The following is an 18,396-nucleotide window of genomic DNA, read 5'->3' on the forward strand; positions in this document are numbered from 1 at the left end:
TCCTGTTACTTTTAATCACACAAATCTCATTGTGTATTTAGTCACATCTAATAGTCAAAACTACAAATTTGGCATTAACTAGTTTGCTACCTTAAGCTTGCTTCAGGCTTGAAACCTACAATAGAGATTTAGGAAAGAGTTTTTGTTCTCTCCTTTTTTCTCCTTTCAACTACCCTACTTGCTAGTTATTCTACTGCTTTAGAAGTTGAGGGAAGGAGGGGCCTCCCCTGGTGGCGCAGTGGTTGCGTGCTGGGCTGCGAAGCTGCCCACAGCCTCTGCAGCGGGCCAGCTCGATCCCCGGCTGCTGGTGAGGGTCCCACATGGCGCGCAGACCTCTCCTGCCACGCCCGCTGCTCCCCTCAGCAGTGTGTTTCGTCAGTCTGCCTATTCTGTTCCCGCTCTGGCTCTGGTGAATTCTCTCACCCTCCTGCACTTCTGACTGTACCCAGTGCTTGTAGAAATAAATCTTAAAAAAAAAAAAAATCCTTAAAAAAAAAACAAACAAAAAAAGAAGTTGAGGGAAGGAATGGGGCCTCCCTGGTGGCGCAAGAGTTTAAGACGCAACCTATGAAGCTGTCCGCAGCCTCTGCAGCACAAGTTCGAATCCCAGCCAGTGAGCTGCCCACATGGCGCAGCAGACCTCTCCTGACTCGCCCACTGCTCCCCTCAGCAGTGTATTTCAATCAGTCTGCCTGTTCTGTTCCCCACTCTGATTCTGGTGAATCCTCTCACCCTTCACACATCTGGCCTGTACCCCAGTTTTTGTATGCATAAATAAATAAATCTTTAAAAAAAAAAAAAAACCTTGAGGGAAGGAGGAGGGAGAGATGGGACAGTTCTTACTTAACTTGTTGGCTTTGTGCTCACTGGGCCTGCCTGGTGATTGGAGCTGGCTCTTTCTCTTGGGTGGAAATTTTCATAAGCTTACCAGGTTCCTGTTGCACCATTTACCCTGGCAGATGCATCTCCATTTGCTGTCATCTCTCCTCAGTCCCCAGGCCTCAGGTAGTACAGGTCCAGACCCTTTCTGCTGTTTCCTTGGCTCTGCAGATGGCCTGTTGAATAATGTCAAATATGGTTGCACATAGCAGGGTCCACAAAAACATTCATGGATCCCTTGCCATGAAGGCTCTGTCATCAAAGTAGTTAGTCTTGCCTTTCACTCAACCTCAACTTCCTAGGCAGGAGACCCCAGTCTTTAGCCCACTTCTTTTCTTTCCCAGGGACAAGTCAGGTATCAGTTTTTTAGGTCACCCGACTAGAGAGAACCCATTTCCAAACTCTGAGCCCTTCCCTTAAAATTCCCCTCAGCAGGATCATGCTCAGCGAAATAAGCCAAAAAGAAAAAGAAAAATACCGGATGGTCTCACTCATAGCAGGAATCTAGAAAACTTAAATAAGGGACCAGGAAAATGAATATAAGAAAGTGAAAATCAAAATCAACAAAAAACTATGAACCAGAGACACTTTTTGGGGGGTGGGGGGTGGGGGGGGAAGGATTGGGGTCAGAATGGGGCGTTTGCAATTGTATGGGGGAATATAAAAATAAAATTTATTATTTAATAAAAAAAAAAAAAATTCCCCTCAGCAGATGGTGGTAGAAGGTGTCAAAATGAGGGTTGGAACGCAGCACAGCAACAACTTCACCATAAATTATTTCTTCATCAATGTTCTTACCAAACCTCTCTCTGGTCTCAAAACTTGTATTACTAAAGAGGGTAAAAAGGTTTACAAGACATGGAACGGGCCTGGTGGTGCAGCGGTTGAGTGCTGGGTTGCAAAGCTGCCCGCAGCCTCTGCAGCGCTGGTTCGATCCCCAGCTGCTCCCCGGCCACTGGAGGAGGGTCCCACATGGCGCGCAGACCTCTCCTGCCGCCTGCTGCTCCCCTCAGTGGTGTACTTTGGTCCTTCTGCCTACTCTGCTCCCCGCTCTGGCTCTGATGAATTCTCTCACCCTCCCGCGGTTCTGACTGTACCCAGTGCTTGTATAAATAAATAAACAAACAAAAAAAAAAAACAAGAGTTCTCCTTTAAAAAAAAAAAAAGACATGGAACAAGTTCTCCTGTTTTTCCCTTAGTATCAATTAAATTTAAGTTAGGAGAGGGGGCCTCCCTCATGGCTCAAGGGGTTAAGAAACAGCGCTATGAAGCAATCTGCAGACACTGCAGCACAAGTTCAATCCCCAGCCAGGGAGGTGACCGACATAGCACAGCAGACCTCTCCTATCTCGCCTGCTGCTCCCCTCAGCAGTGTATTTCAGTCAATCTGCTTATTCTGTTCCCCACTCTGTCTCTGGTGAATCCTCTCACCTCCCTACACCTCTGGCCTATACCCCAGTTTTTGTATGTATAAATAAATAAATCTTTTTTTAAAAAAATTAAAAAATAGAGTCAGGAGCACTCCATTCTAATAACTTGTATGTTAGTTACTTACTGTTGCCTATCAACTTACTCCAAAACTTAGTGTGTAAGCAAAAAACATTTATTACTCACAGCTTCTCAGTCAGGAATTCAGGAGTGGCTTAGCTAGGTAGTTCTGGCTCAGGGTCTTGTGAGGCTCTAGTCAAGATGTCAGCCTGACATTGATGTTGGTTGTTGGTGGGAGGCCTCAGTTCCTCTCCGTGTGGAATTCTTCACAGGACTACTTGTGTGCTCTCATAACATGGCTGCTAAAATCCCATAGAATGTGTAACCTGAGAGGTTCAAGGTGAAAGCTGCAACACCTTAGAAGTCATACTCTTATCACCTCTGCCATTCTTTATTAATTATACCAACCAGCCCTGCTTCAGTATGGAAGAAAACTATACAAGGGCATGAATACCAGGAAGTAAGGCTCACTGGTGGTTTATCTTGGAGGCTGTCTACCACCCTGTTAAATTTATTTTTTTTTAAAGATTTTTATTTAATTTATACAAGAGCTGGGGTACAGGCCAGAGGTGCAGGAGGGTGAGAGGATTCACCATGAGACAGAGCGGGGAGCAGATTAGGCAGACGGAACGAAAGCACTACTGAGGGGAGCAGCAGGCAAGAAGGAAAGGTCTGCTGCGCCATGTGGCTGGCTGGGACTCGAACCCATGCTGCAGAGGCTGCGGACAGCTTCACAGTGCTACACTCAACCCGCTGCACCACCAGGGAGGCCCTCACCCTGTTAAATTTTAAATGACCAAACAAACGGAATGAAGTGCAAGAGCCCATACGTTTAGAGCAGTCTAATTAAAACTCTTTGGAGGATTTCTGGATCTTTGGAATTACATTAAGATAGCTGATCCTCTCCACATTTGTTTCACATCTATGAATGGATCCAGGACTCTCCTTGAGGAAGACATGGTCTAGGTCTGATCTAAAGAGTTCCTTTTGGTGCTTAGATCTCTATTTATACTTAATTATCAGCAAAAAAAAAAAAAAAAAAAAAAGGAAATATCTTTGAACCTACATTTACACTGAAAATTACAATTCAACGAACAAATTCTAAGATGCATCATTATAAGAATCATCTCTTTATTTATTTTATAGAGCAATGATTTAAACTGAATACATTTGGGCACAGTAACTATTTGACACGAGAAGTAGTTGTATCAGTATGGACCTCAGAAAAATAGCAACTCATCTTACACATAATAAGTAGAAAATATTTTTCTGTCTGCTCATTTAAGTGTTACAAATCCTGAGAATGTTATATACTAAACAAACTAGGTACTGCCTTATTGTTAAATCTTGTTGGAAATAATCCTTTAAAAAAATGCTTTGAGGTACAAATCAACTACATATTAAACATGAGTCTTTTGCATTTTACAAAGAGTTTAAACACATACATTAAACAATAGTTCAGTGGCTCTTAAAACAGCTATTAGTCAGGTTCAAGGACACACTGTTCCACGATTTCCCGTAAGTTGGGGTTCTCCATTGCAGCTGCCACTCGCTCCTTGTCATTTATCTGCTTGTTGACTGCAAAACACACAGCAAACATTAGCAGAACTGTGTCAACATGTAGTCCCACACAATATTTTTATCAGTATGTTAATACAGAGAATTAACTCCTTGAGAACTAAAACCTGGTTATGGCGATTCATAAGTTCTGGGAGACTTAAAAGGAAAGTATGCCCTATAATCTTACTATTCTACCACAACTATTTGTAATTTTCTTTGTAGTTTTTGCCTATATATATCTATATATACATATATATTTCCATATAGTTTTATTCATAGTTTTATTCCCTATACTTCCATTTTTTAAACTTCAGAATTATTTAGCACAGTGAACATTACAAGCATACTAAATTAATTTTGAAGACTATGCTAGAATAAGTACCTTTAAACATACAACCTTATTTTTATGGTTTGATTCATATCATTTTGTTTCTCAATATTATTTACCACTTCATATTGCCAACAGCAATACCGGAGCTTTCGGGTTACTAGAAATATTTGGCATTGTTAATAAAAACACTCACACATCTATAACAGGAGGTGAAAAACGGCTTCATGTTATTGTAATTTACAATTCCTTCACTAATTGTGAGAACATTCTCTCATCTTTATTAATTCTTGGTGAATTTTCTGTTCATGTCTCTTTCTATTAAATTATTGGGTCTTTTTATTTGAAAACAGATTGCACTGTCCTTCATATAATAAAGCTTGTCCTATTATCTGCTGTCTATAATTTGCAAAAAGCACTCTTGATGACAGAATTCAAGAAATGTCCATATTCTTAATGTGGGCTAACATTTCTGGGATGCTGCTAAAATGTCTCCTTTTGAATGATTTCAATTCATTGTTTCTTCTATGAGGGAAGAGATATATCTCAAAAGTAGAATTGTGCCCACATATAGGAGGTACTCAATAAATACTTACTAAATGTAAAACCCAGAATCACAAGGCTTAATACCATTGCTGTTAGTTAATCCTATAATTAAGAGGAATTTCAAAAGAATATCCTATGTGGATATTATTTTTATTCTTTTATTCTTTAAATTATGAGACAGAAATCATTAGCATATGGGATTTGAATAAATTGAGCCGATGAGGAATAAAATAATCTATATGATGTCTGGAACTGTGAAAATAGGAGATGGTTTTAAGTTTCTGTGACAGTACCAAAAGAGCTTCCTGGATGGGCTTTTCCACTGAAAGCAGTAGCTTCCCCCTCTGCAACTCTTACTGTGTATGCCTTTCTGAGTCTGGTCTTTCTCTGTGTTTCTTATTGTTGCTCTTATTCTATTACTGACTCTTTCTTCCTCTCCTCTACTCGCTTTCTGACCTCTCAATTTACCCAGAGAAGAAAGCTAAGTACAATATGCATTTTAAATGTATTTCTCATTTGTACTCTTATCATTTATAGATAAAATTCTGTTATTTTTAATGTAATACTATGTAGAACATTTTGTTTTGTGCTTTCCCCAAACCCCAGCTCTGCTATTAAGTGGTTACTGATTGATTTCTCTCTGTAGCCAAAGATCCTCACTATAAAGAAGATCTCCCACTCCCTTTCTTGTACATTAACCCACAGAGACAATATTTACCCCCAAGATACCCTAAAGCCTTACTTGCTAGACCTCAATTTCAAGTATACAGCCCTCTATCCTGCCACAAAAGAAGCAAACCCTCTTTAGAGCTTAAAAGTCAAGATCCGTGGGATTAGATATTCTTTATAGATAATAGAGCCACTGGCCTCGACTAGTTAATAACCTTAGGGCCTAGCTCTAGTTCACGTGAAGTTCCAATGACAAAATTACTCCCATGAAATACCTCTATTTCTATACCTCAAGAACTAACTAGTAACTACTTTTATGCTTCTTTGCAAACAACCTAGTAAATACTTGGCTAGCAGAATAACCTGGTATCCAAAATAAAGTACTACCTGAAGTTGTGTTTTAATAATAATTCAAGGTTCACTTACTGTCTTCCTCTGTTGAATGGGTTCCTTCAGAAATGTAGATTTCCAACTGGAAGAAAAATATTAACAGCAAAATATTTATTAAATGATAAGTGAAGAAGAATGTAAAGTGAACTCAAGAGTTGAGGGATAAAAGCCCAAATCCTATTTAGGGACAAGTTTTTCTAAAACAAGGACTGAAATTAGCAGGATTTTTAAATTTTGGCCAATGGGCAAGGTCTACAAAAGGTATTCACATTAAATATTTTTTTTATGAATACAAATACAGTTTTAAACAAATGAGATTATATATATATATTTTAAAGATTTTTATTTATTTATTTATTTATTTTTGCATAAAAGAACTGGGATATAGGCCAGAAGTTTGGAGTGGGGTGGTGAAAGGATTCACCAGAAACAGAGTGGGGAGCAGAACAGGTGGATTTAATGACACACACTGCTAAGAGGAGCAGTGGGTAAGACAGGAGAGGTCTGCGTACCATATGTGGGTTAGCTTCAAGCTGGGATTAATCTCAGGCAGTCACAGTGGGCCTTCATGGTAGTAGTGCTGAGACTTAACCCCTGGGCCACCAGGGAGGCCCAGATTATATTTATTTTACTCATGGATATCTCTTCCCTGCACTCTACCTCTTTCTCTTAAATCAGTATCAAAAGTATTTAAACTTCCTCCCTGCCCCATGTCCCAAGAAAGCTGTATTAATAATCTAGTGTAATTCTTCTATACAAGAACTGGGGTACAGGCCAGAGGTGTGGGGGTGAGAAGATTCACCAGGGACAGAGTAGGGAGCAGAACAGGCAGATATACTGAAATAGACTGCTGAGGGGAGCAGTGGGCAAGACAGGAGAGGTCTGCTGCACCATGTGGGTAGCTTCCTGGCAGGCTGGGGATCGAATTCGTGCTGACGTGGCTGATGATAACTTTATAGAACTGTGCTTAACCCCTTGCGCCACCAGGGAGGCCCTAAAGATTTATTTATTTATACAAGAACCAGGGTACAAGCCAGATGTGCGGGAGGGTGAGAGGATTCACCAGAGACAGAGCAGGGAACCGAACAGGCAGCCTGACTGAAATACACTGCTGAGGGGAGCAGCGGGCGAGACAGGAGAGGTCTGCCGAGGTGGGTATCTCCCTGGCCGGCCGGGATAGAACCCGCACTGCAGAGGCTGTGGACAGCTTCACAGCGCTGCGCTCAACCACCTGCACCACCAGGGAGGCCCACTTCTTCTATACATTTTTCATACTTATATAACACTTCTTCTACACATTTTTCATACTTATATAATCTAATTCAGACTTTTTTATATACACACACCCCCCCAAGGTTGGAAGTTTCTTATTTCACAAAATGGAATCAATATATATAGCATCATTCTTTTCTCATGCAGTATTGCCAGGCTACATTTATCCCTCCTAGTTTTCCTGCAAATTAGCTAACCTCCTTCAAATTAGCTAACCTCCTTCAAATTTCCTTCAAATTAGCTAATTTCCTTCAAATTAGCTAACCTCCAGGAAAGAAAGCTTTTGAGACAAGTCCACAAATTACTACAAATCCTATGGCAAATAAAGCATGCTATATGCTTTATTTATATATGTATTTATATAGACATATACTATAAAGATATGTCTACTCTCCCAAGAACACTAAAACATGAACTAAATCCAACTACTGAGATATACGTTTTTAATGTGGTTAAAAAAAAAAATCTTACCCTATTATGGGTAAGAGACCTTAGAGATCATCTAATGCAATCTTTTTTAAAAGATGAAACACCACATAAATTTTCCTGGCAGCATAACACTAGCCCTTATTATAAGACAACAAAGTAACAAGTATAAAATCATCCTATACTGGGCCTCCCTGGTGGTACAACGGGTTCAGTCTCAGCACTATCAAGCTATGACAGCATGAGTTCAATCCATGGCCAGGGAGCTAACCCCACATGGTACAGCAGACCTTTCCTGTCTCGACTGCTGCTCCCCTCAGCAGTGTATTTCAATAGCTCTGCCTGTTCTGCTCCCTAGTCTGCCTCTGGTGAATCCTCTCACCCCCACACCTCTGACCTACACCGCAGCTCTTGTATGGATAAATAAAAAAATTAATCTTTAAAAAAATATCTTTAATAAACTCATGCCATTCACAGCAACATGGATGGAGCTAGAAGGAATTATACTCAGTAAAATAAGTCAGAAAGAAGAAGAAAAATATCAAATGGTTTCACTTATAGCAGGAATATAGGGGAACCAAATAAGACATCAGGGGGAAAAATAATAACAACATAAAACACAACAACAAAAACCAGACAATTATAAATCAGACACATCCTATAGGGGAGGAGGAGGCAGGAGGGATCAGAGGGAGGGAGGGAGGAGCATAGGGGACTGAGGTGATGGTGCACAGGTGCATTGGGGAAGGAAATTCTCTGGGGACTACACCTGAAGAGGGGAAGTAAGCAAACATTGTTTAAAAATGAACGATATAAAAATATATTAAAAATAAAGAAAGAAAGAAGTATGCACTTGGACATAGCAGTCTTTTCTATATCTGACAGGGAAACAATAAAAAAAAAATCTCTAAAAAAGTCATTCTATACTCATTTACTTTAGTTGAAAATTATGCATGAGAATAGTATAAGACAACAACAAAAAAAGGAATACTGATATATACTACAACATGGATGAACCCTAAAGATACTATTCTAAGTGAAAGAAGTCAGTCTTAAAAGACCACAAATTATGTAATTCCAGCTAAATCAAACATCCACAATAGGTCTATAGATAAAAAAAATAGATCAATCCAAAGAGCACAAAAATACTAATTCAAAAGGAACCCTACACTCCTATATTTATAGCAATTCCATTTACAATAGACAAGATGTGGAAACAACCTAAATGCCGCAGAACAGATGGAACACTGTAGGTACTTTGGTGGTGGGAAAACTATGGTGACTGCACCTAAGGGGAGAAATTCTATATTGGATCAAGAAGCTATGGTACATATGCACAGTAGAATACTACTCAGTAATCAAAAAAGGTAAACTCATGCCATCTGTGGCAATATGGATGGAACTAGAAGGGATTATTCTAAGCAAAGTGAGTCAGAATAAGAAAGATAAATACTGGATGGTTTCACTTATATATGGAATCTCAAGAAACTAAACAAAAGATCAGACAAAGACAAACTGTAAGACTGACCCTGGAAAGCAGGCCATAGATTTGAGACACTCAGGAGGGATGGTGGAGGAGGGCGAGGGGGAGAATAGAGAGGGGAGAAAATAAGGTGGAATAAGGTGGAGGACTGTAGGTACTTTGGTGGTGGAAAAACTATGTTGACCCCACCTGAGGGAAGACATCTTATATTGTGGAAAAAATAAACAAAAATGTTTATTTTTTATTTATTTTATTTTATTTTTGTGGGACCCTCACCGGCAGCTGGGAAACAAACCGGCGCCCGCAGCCTCTTAGCCCAGTGCTCAACTGCTGCGCCACCAGGGGAGGCCCGAACAAAGATATTTAAAAACAAAAACAAAGGGCCTCCCCGGTGGCGCAGCTGTTGAGCGCTGGGTTGCGAAGCTGCCCGCGGCCTCTGCGGCGCTGGTTCGATCCCCGGCTGCTCCCCGGCCACTGGAGGCGGGTCCCACATGGCGCGCAGACCTCTCCTGCCGCCCGCTGCTCCCCTCAGCAGTGTACTTCGGTCCTTTTGCCTGCTCTGCTCCCCGCTCTGGCTCTGGTGAATTCTCTCACCCTCCTGCGCTTCTGACTGTACCCAGTGCATGTATAAACAAACAAACAAACAAAAAAACTAACTAACTAAATAAATAAAAACATGCCTCTATTAAAAATAAATAAATAAATAAATAAATAAATAAAAACAAAAACAAAAAAGTAGATCATTGGTTGCCTAGGGATACAAAAGAGTTGGGGGAAAATGGCAATCAACTGTTAACTGGGATTTCTTTTTTTGTTTTTTTAAAGATTTTTATTTACTTATTTACACAAGAACTAGGGTACAGGCCAGATGCGCAGGAGGGTGAGAGGATTCACCAGACACAGAGCAGGGAACAGAACAGGCAGACTGACTGAAACACACCGCTGAGGGGAGCAGCAGGCAGGAGAGGTCTGCCATGCCATGTGGGACCCTCGCCAGCAGGCCAGGTTCGAACCAGCACTGCAGAGGCTGCGGACAGCTTCACAGCGCTGTGCTCAACCGACTGCGCCACCAGGGGAGGCCCTACTAGGATTTCTTACTGGAGTATTGAAAATATTCCAAAATTGATAGTAGTGGTGGCTGCACAACACTGGGAATTCACTAAAAAACCATTAAACTGTACACTTGTAATAGGTGAGTTGTATATATGTGAATTAAATCTCAGTAAAGCTATTATAAAACAACAAAACACATTTTCCTTACCTTATGTTTAAATGGTAAACATCGCTGAAGTTTTACTCTTAAGCACAGCCCTGAAAGGAAAAGAGTCCCAAGTAATTATCTCTTCTTATTGTTTCTTGAAAAAGCATACAGTTTTTTCAAGTGTGGAGGTGGCCCCATATAATATGGTATCTGAAATCATTTTTAGCTCAATCCAATGTAGAGCCTTTGAATCTGGGACCATGCTAGCAATTTTAATATATCAACTAACACATTGCTCGCCATAATTCAGTGAAAAGGTATTACCAATCCTCTTCTACAAATTATGAACCTGAGTCACAATGTAACTTGCCCAAGGTCATTGAGTTAGTAGACAGTAGAAAGAAAGAGCTGGATTGAACCAAAGACCACTGCAGAGCCAAGATCCTTTCTAGTACATCAATTTACCTTCAAGCAACATTCAACTTACTCATTAAATTTTATTGAATGCTTGCAACATGTCAGGCCATGCAAAAAATTTTAAACTAAGCAGGAGCATATAGAAGCAACTTAAAAAGGACCACAAAAGCCTCTCAAATTTGGAACCCTCTATGCCTGCAAGGTAAAAACAGAGTTAATTCCCTAAAAGCTCATCTAAAGTTCAGCTTCACCCCATATACACCATCCTTGATTATGCAATCCCTTACTGATGAATGTGGTCTGAAATAAACTCTCTTTATCTTCCTTAAAACAATATATATAGTTAAAGACACCTATTTTATATCTTTTTTATTATTTATATATTTATTTATTTATTTAATTTTTTTTTTAATTTATACGAGCACTGGGTACAGTCAGAAACTCAGGAGGGTGAAAATTCACCAGAGCCAGAGTGGAGAGTAGAACAGGCAGAGTGAAGAAGTACACTGCTGAGGGGAGCAGTGGGCAGCAGGAGAGGTCTGCGCGCCATGTGGGACCCTCGTCCAGCAGCCAGGGATCGAACCGGCACTGGAGAGGCTGCAGGCAGCCTGACAACCCAGTGCTTGCGCCACCAGGGAGGCCCACCTATTTTATATCTTACTGCCAACTAATCCAAAATTTTGGGAATGCAGCCTCCCAAATAGAAAACTACCTCCAAAAAAACCCTTCTACCAGGTCTTCTACATGGAAGCCAGTACAGCAGCTAAAGGGAGAAGATGGTGATGAAGGCAGTGCTAGTCAGAAGCACTCACTTCAATCTCCAGAGTTGGAAGGAGGAACAGATCCACACTCACTCCCCAGTAATTGTTGGCATGTACACTTAACAGACACAGCATGGGGCCTCTCTGGTGGCCTAGGGGTTAAGTCTCAGCATAAACACCACCACAGTGTGAGTTCAATTCCTGGCCAGGGAGTTAACCCACATGGTGCAATAGAACTCTCCTGTTTCACCCACTGCTCCCCTTAGCAGCGTTTTGCTCCCCATTCTGTCTCTGGTGAATCCTCTCACCCACCAACACCTCTGGCCTACACCTCAGTTCTTTTATGCAAAAATAAATAAATATTTAAAAAAATAAAGAGAGAACCAACATGGCCTAACTATAGGAGAAACACATATGGAGTCAGGAGATCCTAGGCTTGAGCCTCAGCTTCACTCCTTTCTGGCTATATGATTCTGAGAAAGTCACTTAAACTCTAAGCCTCAGGTGCCTCATCTGTAAAATTAATAATATATCAACTCTCTAGTAGACCACAGAAGACGAATACATGAAAATACTCTGTAAACCATGAAGTGTGATACATGATGCTAATTATTATTTGGGTTAATATTAGCTAGAATAGTTAAGAAAATTTTACACACACACATGCACACAAAAACATACAGACACACAAATATACATATATAAAACCTTACCAATAAGAGTCGCCAAAGAGCAATGAGGTACTGTTGGTGTGAACCTGATAATAACCAGATAGTCGTCTTCATTTATCTCCTGAACCTTCACGCAACTTTCGGTTACCACTTCCAGTTCTTCTAAAGTATTAGGCTTTTCTGGGTCCCGGATAGTTCGAATCAAATCTACAAAATCATCAGACAAGGAATTATGTTAAAACCTGGGTATTCTAAATAAGGATGATTTTGCCAGTTCTAATCCCAAACGCTAACCTCTTTTTTGTTTAAGTAAATACTATAGCAACTCCCCAGGTTCTAACAGAAATTTCTACTATTGTTTTCATTTGGAGAAAATTTTTCTTGGACAATTATTAGATTATATTCAATTTCTTAGATCCCACACTGCAGAGAGAATATAATGGGAAAATCATTATAAAAGCTAATAAAGTAGGTCCTTCCTGGTGGTGCAGGGGTTAATGTCTCAGCGCTATCAAGCTATCGGCAGCCACTGCAGCAAAAGTTGGATCCCCTGCCAGGGAGCTAACCCACATGGCACAGCAGTCCTCTCCTATCTTGCCTGCTGCTCCCCTCAGCAGTATATTTCAATAGATCTACCTGTTCTGCTCCCCACTCTGTCTCTGGTGAATCCTCTCACTCCCTCCCCACCACTGGCCTGTACCCCAGTTCTTGTATGCATAAATAAAAATAAATCTGTAAGAAAAAAAAGCTAAAGAAGTATATAGTAATATAAGTGACTGATTTTTTTTAAGTAAATTCAATCTCAAAAAAAAATTAGAAATTGGAAATATTTCCATGGATTAAAATTTAAAAAAGAAAAAGAGAAAGCTAAAGAGGATGAAATAACTTTTAGCTTGAGAGAAAGTGGCATCAGGATTTATGGAAAGGAACCTGAATCAAGTCTTTAAAAAGCGGAAATATTTCAATATTTGATATTGAAGGTGAAGGAAAGTAAAGAACAAGAAGTTTAGTTTGGTGCCTCCCTGGTGGCACAGCAGTTGAGCGCTGGGTTGCAAAGCTGCCCGCAGCCTCTGCAGCGCTGGTTCCATTCCTGGCCGTCGGGCGAGGATCCCACATGGCGCACAGACCTCTCCTGCCGCCCACTGCTCCCCTCAGCAGTGTACTTCGGTCCTTCTGCCTGCTCTGCTGCCTGCTCTGCTCCCTGCTCTGGCTCTGGTGAATTCTCTCATCCTCCCGCGCTTCTGACTGTACCCACTGTTTGTATAAATAAATAAATCTTTAAAAAAAAAAAAAGAAGTTTAGTTTGCCTGGAACCCAGTATAAGTAAAGAGGATATAAAGATTTGGGTCAAACTACCAATGCTTTTTTCAGTGAGCTACAGGCAAGAGACATCACGTCATTATAATGCCAGCTGATAACTCACGGACCACCTGACACTCAGAACTAAAGAGCAGAGCCAGGTATACCTACTGAAAAACTAGGCCTAAAACAGGTATATGACAATAGTAACAGAGGGGAAGGGATATATGAAGAATTCCAGAGGCAGAACCAACAGAATTTGACAAAAGTTTGGATATAGAAGACAAGGAAAGAGAAGAAAGGAAGATGACTCAGATTTTAAGTGTAAGTGCTTAGAAGAATACTGACAAGATAAAAAGACAATGTGGTGGGGCTAGGGTAAATAAGGTCAATTTTATATGTAAGGATTTTGAGGTGCTTCAGGGACAACCGAATGGAATATTACAGCAAATACTGTTGCATACAGTTTAAGAGAGTACAAAGATGAGAATGATTGTTGAACCTGTAAGATTCAACAATGTTATGAACAGTAAGTAGAACAGAAGTTTTCAACCTTCACTGAACAATGGGATTACCAAGAATGCTTTTAAAAAAAGTGATGTCTGAGCCCCACACCAGATTTTCCAGTTCAACTGATTTGGAGTATGACCTGAGCACTGGAACTTAAAAAAAATTTTTTCAGGCTACTCTTATATACAACCCAGTTTGAGAATCAGTAGTGTAAAGACAAAAGGGACCCAAGGATAGCATTATGAGAAGTGCCTATTGTAAGGATTAGAAGGGGAAAGAAGGGCCTCCCTGGTGGCAGAAGGGGTTGAGTACAGCACTGCAGCACAACTTGGATCCCTGGATGGCCAGGGAGCTACCCACATGGCACAGCAGACCTCTCCTGTCCAGCCCGCTGCCCCCCTCGGCAGTGTATTTCAGTCAGTCTGCCTGTTCTGCTCCCCACTCTGTCTCTGGAAAATCCTCTCACCCCCCACACCTCTGGCCTGTACCCCAGTTCTTGTATGCATAAATAAATAAATCTTTAAAAAAAAATGAAGGGGAAAGAAAAACAAAAAGCAGGGCAAGAGAGGGGTAGTTAACAAAATCAAATGCTGCAGAAAAATTCAGGTTGGTGAGAGTTAAAACATGTCTTTGACTTGTCACCCAGGAGGTCACCTAAAAAAAAACCAAACAGGTTTCAGTAAAGAGGTGATAGCAGAAGCCAGCTTGCAAAAGAGGCAGTGAATCGGAACTGTAGTTCTACAGCTTTGGCAAGGAAGGGGTGGGGGGCAAAGGAAGGACAAGCGTTAAGAAGAAGTTAGAACAGTGCCAAGAATAAGGGAAATGACTGTTTTATAACACAAAGGGAAGGATCAAATGGAAGAAATTATTAGAAGGGGAGGTAAGGGGATTAGTAAAATAAGCAAAGGAATGAGACCCAGGGTGTGGGAATATGAGCTGGCTTTAGAGAGGACAATAATTCCTTCTTAGTCTGAGGTTATAGAAAAAGATGGAAGGAGAGTGATAAAGAGAAATGATGAGTTAGAAAGCGAGACAAACTGAGAGAGTTCACATAAAACGGGCATGATCTTCTCAAGCCTCAGGTTTTGTTTTATATTTATAGCACCCCTGTAATCAGAACTGCAACTGGGAAAAACTAATCAACCAAATTCTACCTACACCCCTCTACCCCCAACAATTAAGGCTCATCACTCAATTACAAATAGAATTTGAAAATTTGGGCCTCCCTGGTGTTGCAGGGGTTAAAGATCAGTGCTGTGAAGCTCTCACCAGCCACTGCAGCACAAGTTCCTGCAGGCTAGGGAGCAACCCACACAGCAAAGTAGACCTCTCCTGTCTCCCCACTGCTCCCCTCAGTTGTGTATTTCAGGCAATCCGCCTGTTCTGATTCCCCACTTTGTCTCTGGTGAATCCTCTCACTCCCCGCACCTCTGGCCTACACCCCAGTTCTTGTATGCATAAATAAATAAATAAATCTTTAAAAAAAAAGAATTTGAAAATTAAGGCAAGAAAAAGAGGACAAAGCTTCTTCAGAAGACTGTGTCATCTCGGAGCTCCAGGAAACAAGGATTTTTTGAAAAGGAATTTGCTGCCCCTCATTCTACATCTTCTCCCTGTAAGGCTCACTTCTACTTACCCCTGATTTAAAACTTACCCTTTATTAAAGTTCTCTAGTTTTTTAGTGGTTTGTGAGATTTGGATTTATTTCTTGAAAAAAAGAAAGTAATGTTGCTCTCCTATTACTAAGTCTTCTATGGCTCTGAACTAATACTGAAGTCTTCATTAATACTTAAGGCTTCACTGTCCAATTCCAACCTACTGTTCAAAACAATTTTTGATGACCCCTCCACCTTTCACCACAGACCCTCCTGTTCTCTAGCCCCACCTATCTGCCATTCCCCTACACATGTTATTTTCTCACTGCCATACTTCTGCTCTACTTTCCTCTGATGAGTATGCCCACTACCCATGATATATCCATATACTACCTACACTTCTTAAAATCTTTCCAGATCCCACAATTAAAGATTAGTATCTCTCCTTCCTCTGAATTTCTGTATCTTGTATTCCAGGTTATGGAATACTACTATATATACTATATATACTACTATATATAGTAAGAAACATTATGTTTTTACATATGCAAGTCTCCCTCAAAATAAGCTTAAGGACAAGAATCATCACTCTTCCAAAGCTGTATCCCAGGTGCCTGCTGTCTCTAGATGCTGCACACAGTTCTGACAGGAGAGGAATGTGTCCACCTGCCCAGTGCAGATGATTCCACTCATAATTATCATCTGGCTGGGATTAAGTCCTGCTCCATCAAGAAAGACATAAACTGGATTAGTTCCAAAGGCATTTTCCATCCCTGACTTTCTTCTATTGGCCTATAAACCTTACTGAATTATGTTTGTATTCTCATTTGATTTTTTACCCTTGGTCGACATGAATCTCTGAATGGCAGAGGCAGTATACTTGTTTTTTTCCAAAATACTACTACTTAAATTCAAAAAGGAGAATCACAAGGCAATTGTGAAGTGGTGGAAAGGGCACTAAGATTGGATTAGAAGACATGGGCTTTGGTCGTGGCTGATTCTGTACTGGCAGTGTGAACTCCAGGAAGCAGTTTACCCATTCTAAACCTCTGTTTCCTCATCTGTACAATGAAAACTGTCCCAAGGGTTAAACAGATGATATAGATGTTTTATATATATATATATATATATATATACACATATATTCCATATATCTGCATATATATATACCCACACACAGTGCAATATATATTGTGCTCTGTGTGTGTGTGTGTGTGTGTGTGTGTGTGTGTGTAACACTCCAGATTTGACTGGGTTAAGACACGCCTATTGAGGAGCCTCTCTCATTCTCCTTTTTCGGGGGACTCTGCCTATAGCTTCTGCAGCAGAAGTGTAGCTGTGACCTTGGGCCAGTCCCCAACTGGGCAGTCACCCAGCAGTGCCTGTGGCAAGAGGAGTGTTTTTGTAGAAACTAAGGACAGGAAGGAAGAATTCAATTAAGTAATGCAAACAGGCCGGTTTTGCTTCCTAACCAAGCACTCTAGTCGACCTGTACTGTACTCAGAAGTCTAGGGCGTAGGACAGACGAGCGGAAAGAAGCTTTTAAGATCTCCAGGTTCAGCCCGCCCCACAGTTTAGGAAGAGCCCGAGTCCAGAGAAGAGTCACATAGCCTCCAGATTCAAGGACCCCCGGAGAAACGCTTCCCACGCGCCGGAAGACAGCAGGGAAAACCACAGTCTCCACGCCCAGCCCTCAGGTGAGGGCCTCATTACCCCCGCCTCCGCGTAAAATGCTGCCCTGAATAAAATTAATTACCATAAACCTCTAGCGCTTTCTCTTCCATGATCCGGGGCTGCCGGGCAGCTCCCCGCTCAAAGAAACCCGAGAGCCACAGGACTCTGCTCAGCGTCCAGGAGAGAAGCCCGGACACTCGCTCCATCCTCACGCTCCGCCATCCCTGGCGACTGTCCCACCCGAGCCACCGTCTCTCAGCAGCCGGTACCGCGATTTATCGACTTCCTGGTCTTCAAACCGGCCAAGTCTAGCCTAAAAGTCCAGGGTAGCAGAGAGTAGGCGGGGCCGGGCGGAGCAGCGCGGAGGACCTAGGGAAGGAAGCCGCGGGGACTACCAGCCCCAGCATGCTTTGCTCGGTTTCGGCGGGACGCGAGAAAAAATTGCTCGTGGCTCGTGAGGCGCGTTGCTTGCTGGGGCGTGTGAGATGTTTTCGTCAAAAAGCAGAGCCGTGGGGCCTTCCTGGTGGCGCAAGGGGTTGAGACGCGACCTATGAAGCTGTCCGCAGCCACCGCAGCACGAGTTCGATCCCCGGCCAGGGAGGTACCTACAAGGCGCAGCAGACCTCTCCTGTCTCGCCTGCTGCTCCCCTCAGCAGTGTGTTTCAGACAGCCTGCCTGTTCTGTTCCCCACTCTGTCTCTGGTGAATCCTCTCAAACCCCTCTCCCCCCATCTCTGGCCTGTACCCTGGTTCTTGTGTGCATAAATAAATAAATCTTTAAAAAAACAAAACCAGAGCTGTATTCTGGGACGCGTAGTGTCCGCTGTGTGTGTGTGTGTGTGTGTGTGTGTGTGTAACGGTCTGTTACTCGCCACTGCTGCCTTTCTCAGCGCCTTCAATAAGCTAAAGATGAATCCTGGGGAAAGGAGATCTTGATTGCTAGTGTTGGAGGAGCGTGTGCTGGAGATTCCAAGGTTACTTCTCCAAGAGAGACGCTCCGGGTGAAAGCTTTCTTCCTAAGTCAGGCCTGAAGTGAGTGTCAGCTGCGGTGGGCCTTTTTATTTGCATATTTCAAATGTATGGCCGGATAGCAAGCACACAGTGGGTGGTCAGTATGTCTTCATTGAATGACTTCACTAAATTCCAAAGGATAAAGGGTGAAACTTTAGTGCAGTCTGGTCAGAGACCTCAAAAATATTTATTGAATCTATGAGGGCACGTGTACTTG

General features: G+C 41.8%; 1 protein-coding gene across 1 annotated transcript; it reads right to left on the reverse strand.

Moving 5' to 3' along the window:
* Positions 1–3,481: 3,481 nt before the first annotated feature.
* On the reverse strand, positions 3,482–17,557 carry CIAO2A (cytosolic iron-sulfur assembly component 2A). Its single transcript, XM_037502674.1, has 5 exons — positions 17,252–17,557; positions 12,134–12,298; positions 10,303–10,352; positions 5,897–5,942; positions 3,482–3,945 (listed from the first exon to the last, which is right to left on the reverse strand). The coding sequence occupies exons 1-5, from the start codon at positions 17,373–17,375 to the stop codon at positions 3,848–3,850; spliced, it is 483 nt and encodes a 160-aa protein (XP_037358571.1). The 5' UTR covers positions 17,376–17,557; the 3' UTR covers positions 3,482–3,847.
* Between the last annotated feature and the right edge of the window lie 839 nt (positions 17,558–18,396).

Source organism: Talpa occidentalis, unplaced genomic scaffold, assembly GCF_014898055.3.
Source record: "Talpa occidentalis isolate TD23 unplaced genomic scaffold, MPIMG_talOcc4v2.1 talOcc4.11, whole genome shotgun sequence".
Lineage (NCBI taxonomy): Eukaryota > Metazoa > Chordata > Mammalia > Eulipotyphla > Talpidae > Talpa > Talpa occidentalis.